The 16,312-nt window shown below is 34.7% G+C and overlaps 1 protein-coding gene across 2 annotated transcripts in view; it reads right to left on the reverse strand.

The window, feature by feature from the left end:
* Nucleotides 1-4,172: 4,172 nt before the first annotated feature.
* The window catches only part of LOC144444580 (nucleolar transcription factor 1-like), a 28,156-nt gene continuing 16,016 nt past the window's right edge, over nt 4,173-16,312 (reverse strand). For both annotated transcript variants that reach the window (XM_078134058.1, XM_078134057.1), the window contains 10 exons: nt 15,620-15,661; nt 12,555-12,662; nt 11,927-12,079; nt 11,344-11,408; nt 10,539-10,680; nt 9,726-9,836; nt 9,041-9,096; nt 8,624-8,813; nt 8,114-8,203; nt 4,173-7,701 (listed from right to left, as the gene is read on the reverse strand). In XM_078134058.1, the coding sequence (XP_077990184.1) occupies nt 7,231-7,701; nt 8,114-8,203; nt 8,624-8,813; nt 9,041-9,096; nt 9,726-9,836; nt 10,539-10,680; nt 11,344-11,408; nt 11,927-12,079; nt 12,555-12,662; nt 15,620-15,661 (1,428 nt within the window). In that variant the 3' untranslated portion in view covers nt 4,173-7,230. The remainder of the gene's footprint in view (nt 7,702-8,113; nt 8,204-8,623; nt 8,814-9,040; nt 9,097-9,725; nt 9,837-10,538; nt 10,681-11,343; nt 11,409-11,926; nt 12,080-12,554; nt 12,663-15,619; nt 15,662-16,312) is intronic.

A 16,312-nucleotide genomic window follows, 5' to 3' on the forward strand; every position in this document is an offset into this window, starting at 1 on the left:
TAAAGTAATAAAATAAACAGTGAATTGGAGAACACAGTGTGCGCAGTGTAACGTTCTGACTTCTTACTATCGTCTTGTCTGGAGACAAATGACGCAAAAGTCTTCTTTTTTTAGAAGAAACTATTTTCGTGGATCGGTCTAACTCTTAGACATATATAATTTTGAGCACGCATGTATTGAATTTCATAATTCCTGTCATGATATCACCCTGTCGTATAATTATTTGTATTTGTTATTGAGTTCGACAAATAGTCAACAGTGTGATCAAACTATTAACTAACTATTATTATAAAGTATTCTTAAAACTCAATTAATATTCTTATACTTTAATATCGCTTTCATAGAAATCAAACTGTTTCGAATTAAGAGACGTCAATATTTTGCAGGATTTGATATAATAATCTTTATTTATACTGGATAGTTCTTTAAGCATATAAAACACTTGTCTCCCAAGAAGTCCAGTGAGGGCCACCCCTCATGGGTTCAGTGTTAATGCAGGAGGAAATAAGAGTACCCGGGGAAAACCTGCGTTGTTCGGTAGAGTCAAACTGAACGACACTCTTCTTACTTACAGCGTGGTAAATTTAATCGAACCCTGAATGGGGTTCGAACCCCGACCGCAGCGGTAAGAGGCCAGTGGTAACCACTCGGCAAGTGTTTAACCACCAGTGGTAAGACTAAGAGGCAAGTGGTTTAACTACTGTGACTTGGCCACTCGGCCACCGACAACCTAATATGGGTCATGCAATCTTATGTTATATTATCTCTTACTCATGTCTGGTGGACCAGTTGTCGTTAATATCCCACGTGTAAAACACATGTTTGCATAACATGACAAGCATGGTACGTAATCATATTTTTTCTAAAATTAACATGTCTGCACGTGTCATATCAGTATTTATCGTTTGTATATAGTACTCGGAAACTACTCTGGGACGAGTATGTACATTTGCTGGGTATAAGCTTAACTTCTCAGTTAACTGGCTAACATGCTGCAATTCGATAAGGATGGTCATAATACAAAATAATGACATTATTAAGTATACAAATATTCAAAAAATACCGTCACCGGTGCACTCTTTTCCAATGCAGACACCCCGGTGATGGTATCGTTTGACTATTCGTAAATACCTACCAACGTTATTATTTTGTAGAGTAACTTTGACCATCCTTGAATAGAAAATATCAGCTCCTTGACTGAAGTATTAGTTCACGAGTGATTGTGTTGTTACAACAGAACCTTTTCAGGTCTCAAACTTAACTTATTGTACAGAGAGAAGGTATGGCGGGACGATTCCCTAGATGGGCTACTGTAAAACGTGCACGTACACAACCAGCTATAGCGTATAGTCGAGTCGCCATCGATCATACGTGACAAATTGACCAGATCAGTTGTTCATATGTTAGTCTTGAGGCCTTAACGACCCAGAACTGTATTTTATAACACCCACTTACCGATTAAACTGTAAAAAAAGTAATTAATTAGTATAATTACCTGCTATCTGTGTTATCGGATTAACACCAGTATTACAGAAGCCTCCACATTGATTCCATGTTGTACGAGTGCACGGTTAGTTGTAAAATATGTCATGGCGAAATCTTATCTAGAATATTCATACACAAATAAAATATATCGGATGATTACCCTCCCATCCATCCAATCAAAGGTCTCTATCATATCCCCTCCACATCACCTCAAGTGGCATCTTTCGGGTCAAAGGTTTACAAAAACTAACCTTTCAGCAAACAATGTCTCATATGTAACACAGAAGGACTGTACAGTAAATAGACAACTAAAATACTATGTACTTTGATACAACACTCCAATCCAGGTAAGAGGTCGAATGAATGTTTACTGGTACGATTGTCCTCAGACCACTATAGCGGTCTGAGGATTGTCACAACACTATGGCGATTCATAATATTATGTTTATATGCACCAATAAATCACAGACGGCTGTCTAGTCTTCTGGTGTCTAGTCTCTATATCATCTACAGGTGAATAGATCTATGGTCATCATGATTGACATTGATTTTGTATGTTGACAAGTAAAATCTCATCAGAATACCTCAAAATTCCCCCGTCTCCAAGAGGTATGGTGGTAGTAATCGTGCATGTCTTTGTCTAGATGAATTATGTACATCAACAACACATACACCATTGTATAAAGTATAGAATTATGTACATCAACAACACATACACCATTGTATAAAGTATAGAATTATGTACATCAACAACACATACACCATTGTATAAAGTATAGAATTATGTACATCAACAACACATACACCATTGTATAAAGTATAGAATTATGTACATCAACAACACATACACCATCGTATAAAGTATAGAATTATGTACATCAACAACACATACACCATCGTATAAAGTATAGAATTATGTACATCAACAACACATACACCATCGTATAAAGTATAGAATTATGTACATCAACAACACATACACCATCGTATAAAGTATAGAATTATGTACATCAACAACACATACACCATCGTATAAAGTATAGAATTATGTACATCAACAACACATACACCATCGTATAAAGTATAGAATTATGTACATCAACAACACATACACCATCGTATAAAGTATAGAATTATGTACATCAACAACACATACACCATCGTATAAAGTATAGAATTATGTACATCAACAACACATACACCATCGTATAAAGTATAGAATTATGTACATCAACAACACATACACCACATTGTCCATATGTATGACTGTATTGGTGATTCCCTCAGAATATACGTTATCCGTTTTAAGTGGTGATTCAATTGCACAAAAAATCCAAGATCCTTAATATATATGGATTAGAACTGTACGACCATTTCACTGGAGGTCTCAAATTTTATTTGAAATTCCAACACTTAAACAAAGATAATGATCATGGTGATGGTGAATTTGGCATAAAGCCAGTGTTCAAATAGTTATGGGTCATTTGACGCATATGGACGACTTATTAGATGACACGTGACTTGGAAATAATGATGTAGGCCTACTGCGAACTTCCAAAGTACGTCGTGCAAATCTCAGCCAATTCATGGTTATAAACGGATGTGCGCAAGCGTGTCTATTGCTAGACTCTCTCACAGTCCGCGGAGCTTCGCTTTACTAAAATTGACACTAAATGAATTATTTTGTATGAACCGATACCATCTACATAACGTACTCCATCGTACTCGAACAACCTTGTACTGTGCGCCCTCATCGACCACATAGAGATATCTGTTCGTTGACGTGTGACTGCGATGCTCGGTATTTTCGCGATCTCGCTCGGGCTTCGCGATAACATGGAGCGTCGCACCCACACATCAACGAATGGTCATCTCTATCATGGTCGATGAGGGCGCACAGTACAAGGATAGTCGAGTACGGATATCATCGGTACATACAAAATAATTCGTTTAGCTTTAATTCTAGTAAAGCGAAGCTCCGAGGCTGTGTGAGAGTCTAGTCGATTGCTTGATGCATTTCAGCATCACCAAATCTATGATGTATTTTGGAAACCGATCATGAATCTCAAGAGTTCACCAGAACTTTGGCGGAAGTGACGTACAGGCCTTAGTATGGCGACTGCTTGTATTGTTACACAATTATTATAGAAACAGCAAATTAAGCAGGATTTGCCAAGCAAGGCCTAGCATAAGTTTAAGCACTGCTGCTAATAATTCTTGCCTTGGAGTACATTGTACATGCATATTATCTGCTACGTGAAGTGCTAGTACCCTTATAAGATTTTTGTAGCAACTTGCTGTCAGGAAGAGCCGTACTATTAGAATCTAGCAGCAATTCTTCCTATCTGCGACACTTTGATACCCTCGGTGTCTCATACATATGATCACATAGCTGTGCAATACATTTATTTCTCGACCACCTTTTATACTAAATTATATTTTCACTGTATCTACATTATTATTCAAATCCATGGACAACGCTACCAATGTCACAGCAGTGTAGTGTAGTGTAGTGTAGTGCAGCATAGCGTAGTAAAGGAACAGGTTGAAATTGTGCTTCTCTCTCTCTCTCTCTCTCGCTGTCTGTGGCTCTCTGTCTTTACCTCCGTCTGTCTCTCACCCATCCATTCATGCATCTATACAAACAGAGTCAATTCCTGTCAAATGTATTTATTTGCCTATTAAAACAATGGTGATTTGTAGCTATAAAAACCTTGCAAAACAGGTACAATTCATAACAGTTTGTGATTGGTTCATAAACAGGTACAATTCATAACAGTTTGTGATTGGTTCATAAACAGACCTGAATGAAGATGCCAACTCATCCATTTCAATCATTTCTTGCAACAAATTTCTCTGAAAAACAATAAATCCAGCAACATTTCATAAAAATACTTGAGTATAATGTCAAAGTTACTAAAACAAAGCCATTTCAGAATCCTTACTTTTAATCTGATTATAAATCACTGCTCTACAGTATTGTCATAAACCAAAGCCTCTTTTACGGTACCTTCCAAGACACACCATCAAGAGATATTTTGAAGTGTCGTAGATGAAACATCAGCTGTGGTTTGTGAGAATGCTCTACAATGGACATCTTGTGTAACAACTTTATCAAGTCTAAAGCTCTCGTTCTGATTAAGAATCTAAATATTGGTGAGAAAAACAGTTTTCTGACAGAACTATAGAAAAAATTGGTCCAGAATAAAAGAATCATCCTAAGTAAACTTTATGGCTCCAATGATCAAATAACACTAATGTGTGAACCTGGAATTGAAACACTGAACCTGGGATTGAACATGTCGAATGCTGACTCATTAGTCAATATAGCATTATAACTGTAATAACTAAAGGTTTATTGTAAGTTTTGAATGAACATGAATAAATACTCGAGAGTTAAAACCAACATTTTTTCTGACCGAGCTATAAGGAAACAATGAGATAAAACGTATCATTTTAAGTGTATGTATGTATGTATGTGTGTGTGTGTGTGCTATCCGTGTCTATGTCTGTTTGTGTAATTCCAAACAAAACGCATTGTGACGAGAAATCAAAAGCGTCATGCTGCCTAATTGAAACTCTATAGTCATTTGTGTTTGGTAGTAACATTGTGCAGTCTAATTGAAACTCTATAGTCACTTGTGTTTGGTAGTACGTAAGGATAGAATATTTATAAACAAAGGGTTCGTCTGTCATAATACAATCCAACTCTGGTTCTACTTGAAAACTTTCATAAATGCTTTCACATTTGCAGTTGTGTGCAACAAATTAAAAACAATTTTCAGAATACAACTCATTTTTTAAAATGTTTATTTTGTATACACAATGTGTAGCTGGTAGCAAGTCAAAATTATAATGCAAGGTGAAATGAAATATAATATATAAACAACAGAGATAGATAGAAATTAATTTGTTCTGTTTATGCTTTGGTTATGTTAATAAATGCCTCATTATGCAAGAAAACAAGAAGTACCCCATCTTAATCATGACTTTACAAGATACGTCAAAACTTTGGCCACCTAACCAGATAAAAATTATAAACACAAAATCACTGTACATTTTCCAAATTTAACACCTCTATTATCAACAGGAAAGTTTGCATGTCACTTTCTGATTGAGATATTATTTACCCTCCACATGTGGAACAAAATTACTTTTAGATGTGATTAATCGTCATAAGGTAACACCCAATATAGGATAAAAACTTAAATTCTTTTACTTCCGGGGTGGGGGTTTGAGCCATTTTAGTTCTCATCCTACAAAAACAATGTTAATTTTAATGCAATATGTTTTGTACCCTTAACTACAAATATTTCTGAAAATAGGTCATCAAATTGAGGAATGGAAGAATTTTCACAATAGTATATGCATGGCTCTAAAATACAACACAATGTCAATAAAAGAGCTGTTTTTTCCTCACTACATACTACACAGATTTGAATTCATTTGCTGTCTGAAACAATTATAAATTTTGGCCAATTCAATTACCGGTAAGTGGGGGGGTCCTGAGGCCTAACTATAAAGATGTAGTTTTATATCCCATATTGAACTATTGATCTCACCCTTTATTGGTGCAGTAATACCGGTATATCAGATTGAAATTGTCGATTAACTATTATATCATATTTGATATTTTGTATCCCAAATATCATAATTTAACAGACCATACATGAAGTCATTGGGTTATTGCAACTTTTAATATGTTTGATTTCATAATTTAATTGTCATATCTTTTATTGTCTTATATAATTCATACTTGTGGCAGTGAAGCTGTTAAATAAACTTCAACAACTTGTGGAAAACATCTCAAACTCTGATGTTACCATAGCAACAATGCAGGCTTTAAATATGTGAAATTCTCAAAATTTCTACTATTTTCAAATACTAGTAGAAGTCAAGGAAAAATGTATGTAGATCGACGAAGTATAAATTATCTCGATAGTGTTAATAGTTTGATTGTGTTAATCATTTAAAAATATTTCGTCAGAAATTTAGTTTGAAATGACAAACTTTTAAACATTGGCAATCTGCTTGAAACTTGGGGTGATACACTGAGAATGTGTATGAAATGCATATATGGAAAATGACTGGTAAACGATTGAAACGTAATATTTGAACTGTTACATCAGATAATTAGCATACTGTATAGAGTTGTCTGCATACATTGTAACTAATATTTGTAATAAATGTCCAAAATGAGTACCCTAAAACACAACTATTTTCACAGAATTGAATTCTGTAAATATTTTGTGGTTTTAGTCACGTCCGATCCTATAGTGATTGAAATTTGACTAATAAAAATAAATAAATATTTTAGCTATTGTCCTGTATTCCAATTTTATTCCTACAAGCACCTCTACCTTTGTTGTATGTTAATATATAGTTTACTTTATTTCCGCAGGGGAATATGAATGAGGTGAGTTGTAACTAATGGTACACAGTTAATGATAGACTTCTAGGAAACCCGTAGTCTTTGCATACTGTGATGTCAACACAATTATATTTACCATAAACACACATATACATGTACAATCATTATAAATTTAAAAATACTTTTACATCAACTTTCTCTAGATGATAAAACAATCAATCGTTCATTCTGTGTGTTGCTATAAAAGGTACGATCTAGTCTATAGTAAAAGAAATCAAATCTCAAAAAGAACAAGGTACCAGTCTCCACCTATTATCAGTTTCAGATGACTATTCATATTTAGATCCAGATAAAAATCAGAAACTGTGATTGTTTTATTCTTCACCAGAGGAAGATTCTGACTCAGAACTTGATTCACTGTCAGAGTCACTTTCAGATTCAGATTCACTTTCAGATTCAGATTCACTAGAACTCTCTGCTTGTTTTGTTTGTCTTTTCTTGGGTGCTGCCACAGCTTTTGCCTGTGGCTTAGATTTTGTTATTGTCTGCTTGGGTTCTTCTTCCTCGGATTCAGATTCCTCTTCTGATGATGACTCTTCACTCCCAGATTCAGATTCACTCTCACTTTCTTCTTTCTTAACCTGCACTGTTGCCCTTTGCACTGGTGCTGGTGCTTTCGGTTTCACTGCAACAACAGGTTCAGATTCTGCTTCAGATCCACTACTACTTCCAGATTCTTCTTCAGATTCACTTTCAGATTCACTTCCTGACTCTTCCTCTGATCCACTCTCTGATTCAGAATCGCTCTCTGATCCAGAGTTTTCCTCCTCCTCCTCTTCCTCCTCCTGAAATATTTGTATATTGTTAAAAAACAGTTTAGATGCTTGTCAAGACTGTAGTCAAAACTATTCACAGATTTCACACAACGACTAGACATGTAAGCAGATATTTGAAGTCATATTTTACCCACAAGTCTCTCTACATGCTCAAGCACTTGATGGTACACAAAATGTTGAAACAATCGGGTATTTTCATGAAAAATGCATAAGTGTTGTGATAGCTAAAAGAATCTTGCTATAACGAAATGTATCTCCTGTGAAAATTTCTCTACATTTCAAAATTGAGGTAATGGCTATAGACATCTAGATTTTCCAAAATTTTCCAACTCTGTTGTTAGGGCCCCTTAACCTAAAAGACTAATTGCCAGAGCTCATACAGGTCAAAGATAATGTTTTAAAGGTCAAATGTCACCCTTACTTGTTCTACTTTCTTAACAGGTTTCTTCCTTCGGTTTACTTTCCGTGCTGTAAGTTCTTCATACCTCGCTTTCTCCTCCGTCGAAAGATTCTGAAAAATATAGCGAAACCTTTAAGTCACTCATTTGACTGGGAAAAATACTATGATAAAATGTAGATGGATATGTACAGATACTGTATGGACACAGATAGTATTTCTTGCAGTTTATTTCAGTGCAGTACCATACATGCATCAGTATTTATACAGAACAGTCTTTTTTGTGCACTCAAACATACAACTTACATCATTAAAATGAAGAGGTCTCCTGAACATTGTACATAACTCAAACATTTACAATAAAAGCTGATCCATATTGTATCAAAATTAAAAGGATTAAAATTCATTTTAAAAAAGTATCTGGAAGACCCACAGAAAATGTTGGAGCAGAACAAATGAACAATCCATCCTTGTCCTTATGGCTTGACTGATAAAGTAGCAAACTTGACATTCAAACATTGGACTTTAACCTACTTGAAGAAACTTGGCTTTGACGTCTTCAAATTTCTTGAACATTTTATCTCTTCTCAGCTTAAACTTCTTCTTCTCTTGATCCGGCATCATTTTCCATCGTCTTCCAATTTCCTGGATTCTGGACTTACTGGTTAAATGCTTCAGTTCATCACTTTGTAGCATTTCCTGACTATACAATGCATAACCATTTCTGAAAATATAATATTTCAATATGCTGTTAAATCAATTTGTGATATTTCTCAGAGATACATATACAATGCATAAGTGGCAGTCCCCTTACACACTGCAAAATATGAATAGAACTTGCATCGTTGTTGTCAAGACTGCCTCTGTGCAAATCATGTTGTCCAAATAGAAATCAAAGTAAGTCAATGACAAATAGGCAATAGTAAGTAGAAAGACATAATTAACACTTACGCTGGTGGTTTCTTGGGTTCTTGACTAAGTATTTTCTGGTCCATTTCTGTCTGTTTCTGTTGAGTGACAAATGCAGAGAATTCAATTTAATCAACAATTAACATCAAAGGTTTAGACCAGTGACAATGTTTGTAGATAGTACGTATGAAGTCAACACACAGAGAGATGGACCAGTGACGATGTTTGTAGATAGTACGTATGAAGTCAACACACAGAGAGATGGACCAGTGACGATGTTTGTAGATAGTACGTATGAAGTCAACACACAGAGAGATGGACCAGTGACGATGTTTGTAGATAGTACGTAAGAAGTCAACACACAGAGAGATGGACCAGTGACGATGTTTGTAGATAGTACGTAAGAAGTCAACACACAGAGAGATGGACCAGTGACGATGTTTGTAGATAGTACGTACGAAGTCAACACACAGAGAGATGGACCAGAGACTATGTTTGTAGATAATATGAAGTCAAACATACACAGAGAGATGCTTTGCCTTATCCTCGTCTAACAAAGGAATGATCCTCTCTAATCCTTATGGCTTCACTGATGAGATGGTAATTTGAATGTGGAAACCTGGGATTGAATCATGGGCCTTTAAACTTTTTGATTAATGGTATTACTTAAGTTGGCATATCAGCAAATTTATGAGGGTGAATATTAGAAAACCATGTTAAAACTTACATCGTGTTGTTTCTTCAGCTTGGCAGCTAGTTTTTCCCAATAGATCTTGTCTGATTTGTCAAGTTTATCCCACTGTGATTTCAGAGCTTCTCTAGCCTTGTCAATTGTGACCTGGGTGAAAGAAAGTTACGTAAATTAGTATTTGAATGAAAATAGTGTAATACTTTAGCTGAAGGGGGTGGGGCTGTTTGTGAGTGGGGTGGGTTACTACAATTTCAAAATGACTTGTTGAACAGTCAACAATTACTGTGTCAATGATTAACAAGTAAGGGACAAGTATATGTATCAAGTATCATCATTTGCTATTTATAATGCATATCAACTGTATACTATTTTTAACATATACATATTTCTATATTTTTACTACTTTCATATGAACATTTCAACATATGGTGTTGATGTCATTAGAAGGTTCCATCTGATTGGCTGGCGTGAAGCAATCAGAAGGTTCCAACTGATTGGCTGATGTGAAGCAATCAGAGGGTTCCAACCGATTGGCTGATGTGAATCAATTGGAAGGTAACACTGATTGGCTGATGTGAGGCCATAAGAAGGTTAACACTGATTGGACGGTACATACAACAATACTTTCTTTTATCTATGGGGTGCCATACAACCATAGCATGTCATTTCCTAACCAATCAGAATAAACCTTTTGAAATGTTTCATAAACACCCAAGTTCATACATGATTCCATTTTTTTAGTCTACAGGTATCTATATTGAGCAATCATATACTGCATTACTGGTATGTGGATTATTGTCAGATGTATTTCTATGGTTCAGAAAGAGTGACAGAACTGCTAATACTTACTCTGTGTTTCTGAATGTATTCCTCAGTTTTACTCTCAATCCAGAGCTCTTGGGCAGTTTTGGGAGAAGGCTGTGCTAGCCTTTTCCCTTGATTCTTCTTCTTTTGAGCTGTTGCCTCTTTCAAATATTCAGGATGTTCCTTCCTGCAATGAAACCATGGCAACACAAGCTATAAAATTAATATAACAATTACCATCATACATCCACTGTTTATTTTTGTGTGCAAAATGCTATGTTTTGTATTCTTAGTTCCACATTTATGGAATTTACATAAATGTACTTAAATGAATTACAAGTTCCTCTGTCTGTCTGTCTGTCTGTCTGTCTCTGTTTGTTTGTTTGACTGTCTGTCTGTCAGTCCGTCCGTAAGTCGATCAGTAAGTCAGTGAACCAATATGTTAGTCAGTCAGACAAGCAATGAGTCAGTGAGTATATCAGTCAGTCAGTCAGTCAGTCAGTCAGTCAACCAACCAATATGTCAGTCAGTCAGTCAATCAATCAATCAGTCAGTCAACCAATATGTCAGTCAGTCAGTCAGTCAGTCAGTAAGTCAGTCAACCAATATGTCAGTCAGTCAATCAATCAGTCAGTCAACCAATATGTCAGTCAGTCAACCAATATGTCAGTCAGTCAGTAAGTCAGTCAACCAATATGTCAGTCAGCCAGTCAGTCAGTCAACCAATATGTCAGTCAGTCAGTCAGTCAGTCAACCAATATGTCAGTCAGTCAACCAATATGTCAGTCAGTCAGTCAGTCAGTCAGTCAGTCAGTCAGTCAGAATCAACTATTTCTCAAAGGTATCTTACACAAATTGCTGCATTTGTTGTTCGTATTCTGCCTTAAACTCTGCTTCTTTCTTCTTGTATTTTTCCTACGAATGAAATATAAACACAAAAATAGGATGACAACAAATTCTCTCCATTTGTAAGTCAACATACCATACACTTGGTATTCAATACATCATTAGGTTGTTTTATAAACTTAGAGGTAAACGAGAAATGCCACACTGTCATCACATGACAACTATTTTGAAGGGCTCATGTGAAACAATTAAACCTCAGTTTTCATTCTTTTCTGATATTGTTTTATATTTTCAGGTAAATACAAGCACCCTTGTCTGTCATCCTCATTCTATAATACTCTGATATGACCTTGTATGAAAGTAAATTTGTGTAAAATCAAATTTCATCAGTAACAAGTCTTCATAGAAGACACATACCCCTATCCTGGGTTCCCTACAATATCAAACATCAGAAACGATGTTGACATAGACTAACGACGTACAACTGTATAAATCAAATCAAGCCGGAAAAAAAAATGTTGAACTCGAACACATTCTAGTACTTTACTGATCATAGCAGTGGTGCAACAATTATTTCAACAACTTACCTTTTTCTTGTCTGGCATTTGATTATATTTTTGCACCAAGTTTCTTGTAACTTCTGTGTTTGACATGCTTGGATTAGATTTTTGGAATTTCTCTCGTTTTTCGTTACAGTAAATGAACACTGCACTGATGGGTTTCTTTGGTCTGTCAGGGTACTACAGATAGAACAAATGATACGGTTGTGTAAATAACTATAATATAGATATTCAGTTGAGATTTATAATCAATATAAAACAACTAATGTCTTTCTCCTTGTGAAAACAATAAATAACATAAATAGAGTCCATATTTGAGACTCGTCAATTAAGGAAAAAAATAAAATGAAATTCAAAATTTGTAAAAATAGTTTGTTATTGTACATACAAGTACATCACACACACACACACACACACACACACACACAATGCATGGCACTCAGCATTATCACCGTATTTAAAAATGTTCTATGGAAGCAAATGTGTTCCTTTTTTGCAAATTTTCTCATACAAGACGTGTTCAAATGAGAAACCAAGCAATAAATGTGTTGTTTGCAGATGATGAAATGACTTCAGTACATATACAATAAACCTGTGTAATCATCCGTAGTTTCATTGAGAGGCTGACTTCCTGTAACCATAGCAACCTACTTACCGGAGAACCTTTGCCTAGATTGCCTGAACCTTTATCATTGACATGTGATTTAGACTGTTTTGAGCGTTGTTCCTGCTTTATACTCTCTCGCTCTTCTTCTGGAAGATTCTAAAAAGGGGAAAAAAGAATTGGGATGAATAAATGCATACAATTCCAATTTATTCGTTTGTTCATTCATTCCTTTATAGGTTCACCTGTTGGGGGGGGGGGGGACAGCATAAGGGGGAAGGGGAGATGATGCTTTAATCAGTCTTTTTGCTTAGGGTGGTAAGGACATAAAATCTAACAGGTTCCAGTCATTTTACTGGAGTTTCCAAACAAATTACGGTAGATTATATGGAAACCATGCCCATTTTTACCTCTTCTATTTACCAGTATTATCCAACCTTATTACATTACAAGTGGTATTCATAGTGCGTCTTATTCTCTCTATTTTTCAACACTTGACTGATATTTAGTCATCCTAGCAGGCTATTTTTTTCCTTCACTTTTCTGTCAAGTCTTTCTCAGAATACCATTAAGGACGGCACAAATTATTCTGATAATGTACAATTTACTTTGCTACAGCTGAAGTAACATGTTTTATTTACAATGCATTTACCACTCAAGACTCTCTTTAAACCAAGTTTCTAGTTCTTCTTGATATGGTGATTTATTTGACAGCTTTAAGACTTGGTGTAATTTGAGTAAAAACCTACATCACAATTACGTCATCTACAAAATGTACATAGTGCATTATTCAGTGGTGCAATAAAAGTCAGATGGTTTATTTTCCAAGAGTTCTGAATTTATATAGTTCATCAAAATATTAATCTTTTCAAAATTTCAATCCGAGCAGCATTTGTTTTCTCCAAAGATACACATATTTAAATATTTCATAAAAATTGTTTTTTTTCCTGAAATTTTAATTCTGAGCATAATTTCTCAAACGATGCACATATAAATGTAATTTTTTGGAAATTTCAATTTGAGCAGCATTTGTTTTCTCCAAAATTAAGAGTGACACAAGAAATGTGCATACTAGACTAATATAGTGAATCATTATTTTGTCTCAAAATTAACATGCTTACACAATAATCTTTGCAATGACTCTCTGAGAAGTATTCAAGTCCTATTTTACACTTTTCTTAGAAAATATTAAAGTGACATAGTCTGCAACTAGTAAGTATTTTTTTGTCATTTTTGTTTCCAAATAAAAGGCTACTTATATTTCCCATTCACCATAACTTGTCTAAAAACTAGCAGCCACTGACAAAACTCACACCGTATAAACTGCTGTGATACTTTAGTTTAATATATAAGAATTATTTTTTTTAATATATATATATTATGAGAATACAGTATCACAGCAGTTAATATGATGGGAGTTTTACCAGTGACTACAAGTCATTGTAGGGTACAAAAATAACAAAAAATACTTAAAAGTTGCAGACCATGTCCCTTTAACTATCTTTTTATTTTGAATTTTACATCCGCTGTCCTGTGCACACTTTTCCTTTTGATGTTTCTAAACAAATTATTTTGTATATGATTGCAAATACCAGCATGAACTGATGCATAGAAAGTAATTGGACTTAAATTTTCAATTTTGAAAGATTTGAGCAGTAGAATCCTTTTATGTTCAACACATCAGAGATGAAAACAAGCATGTATTTGGTCCATTCAATCAAACATCAACAATACCAAGTGAATAGAAAACCTTAACAAAGGAGAACCATTAAACACACTTTCAGTAAAGCAACACAATTATATAAAATTGATTTCTCTTTTTAACTTCTGACAATATGCGAGGTGCTCTCTCTTTAGTTAGATCAATCTAGCCGAGAGCAAAAAGAAATAACATCATACCATACATGTAAGACTCTAAAATCACTAATACTCAAGGAATTAACAATCACTTGCATGTTGATAATCTTCATGGCCTGGGTATGGGTTTGCAGACTGAGATTGTATGGCAGAAGGGCCCAATGCCATACTACTGAGGTTCGCAAAACCCATACCCAGGCCGTAAATATTTTATTATACACCTTATGTATTAAACTGGCATGTAAACATCATTTGAATCACATAACCACATATAAGGTGAAAAATTGTGTTATACGCAAAATGAAGAGTAAGAAAAATATCAAACCCAGATTACTGGAGTGAATGGATAGAGATGCGTGCATGTCACTTGCCATATTTGGGCAAAGTGTGCCAGGGTATGATACGGAAAATTATTTCACTGGTGCGATGCACGCACTTGCCTTCGAATTACATTGAAAGCAATACTGAGTATCTGATAATAACCACATACATTTTGTATTTCATCTTTGGCAAGCTACAAAGATATTTATGAGAGCAATATTGTAATAAAATTTATGATTATAGATTTATGTTTATTTATGATTTTAGATTTATGTTCGATTCACTACGGTATTACAAATGAAATTTTGACAGCAGGATACAATAAATAGATGACAGTTTGGTGCAGGAAGTTATTTGATCCAGTAAATCTTATGGAAATTTACATCAATCTCTTAATGAAACTGCAGCATTAATTAAGGATTTCATTTCGCACTCATTAGAATACTAGTACTGCCAGCATAGTCAACATGTGGTTTCTTGGCTATTAATTGCTAGTTTTACAATAAAGGCAAATGAATGTAACTAAATGTGGTAATTTCTGTTATAGCAGATTTCAAAATATTGTTCAGCGACTCTGTTTGATACAATCATGTAGAAATAAATAAGATACTAGACATGCTACACTTTATTAAGATATATAGCGTAATGAGGTGAGATCCTAAGTCTTTGTGGGATTACAAAATACCATCAATGGCTCTGTTTGATGCAATCACGTAGAAATAAATAAAAAAAGTACACATGCTGTTTAAACAAGATTGCAATTCATTGCTACATTTAGTCTAAATTTATTAAACCATTCAAATCAACGTACCGCAACAAAACCCAGACATGTATCTGAGATTTTCAGAGATAATACTTTTGTAAGGAATTCTAGAATTGTGGAGGTATAACAATTTTCCCATAAAACCAATGGGACAGGGTGGATAAAAACTACTTACCTCTAAATATTCATCATATTTTACAGTATAGAGTTGTTTGGCCTGAAAGAAATTAAAAAATATCATAATCATTAATAATTGTCAGCTGGTATGATTAACACGAGGCTGAAACAGAAATTGTCCCAATGTTAATGTCATAATATTCTAGTAAGTTTGATGTATTTATGACAAAAATTCAACCAGTCTCGTTTCTGAATACTTCAACACATACAAGCAGGTATGTAGCTAATTTTAAAAGTATTAGGTAAAACGTGAAAAGTAGGCAGTAATATCTAGGAATAAAACTCATAAATCTGTCCCAGTGATGGAAATATACTGGTTGAAATAAAAATTCCTAAAAAAGTAGCCGGCAAAACACTGCAGAGTAGTCGTTTTTTTTACTGTCTACCAGTCATCATCTACATCCCTGCTTGGTACAAACAACCGAAATGAATTCTCAGCTCTGAAATTCTGATAGTTTTAACAGTGGCATTTTACATGCGATTAATACATACTCAGCGGCGCAAGCAGCAAATTTCAACTCGGTAGAAACTTTGTTGATGCTAATTTCCTGAGTACAAAATCACTAATCAACATAGAAGGAGTTCTTCAACTTAAAATTGAATATTTCCAGACTAGTTTTATCAATCATATACAGTGATTACAAGCTAGACATCAGGATATGGTGTTAACATTGACACAAATCTGCACTAG

The sequence above is a fragment of the Glandiceps talaboti genome, chromosome 13, assembly GCF_964340395.1.
Source record: "Glandiceps talaboti chromosome 13, keGlaTala1.1, whole genome shotgun sequence".
Taxonomy (NCBI): Eukaryota; Metazoa; Hemichordata; class Enteropneusta; family Spengelidae; genus Glandiceps; species Glandiceps talaboti.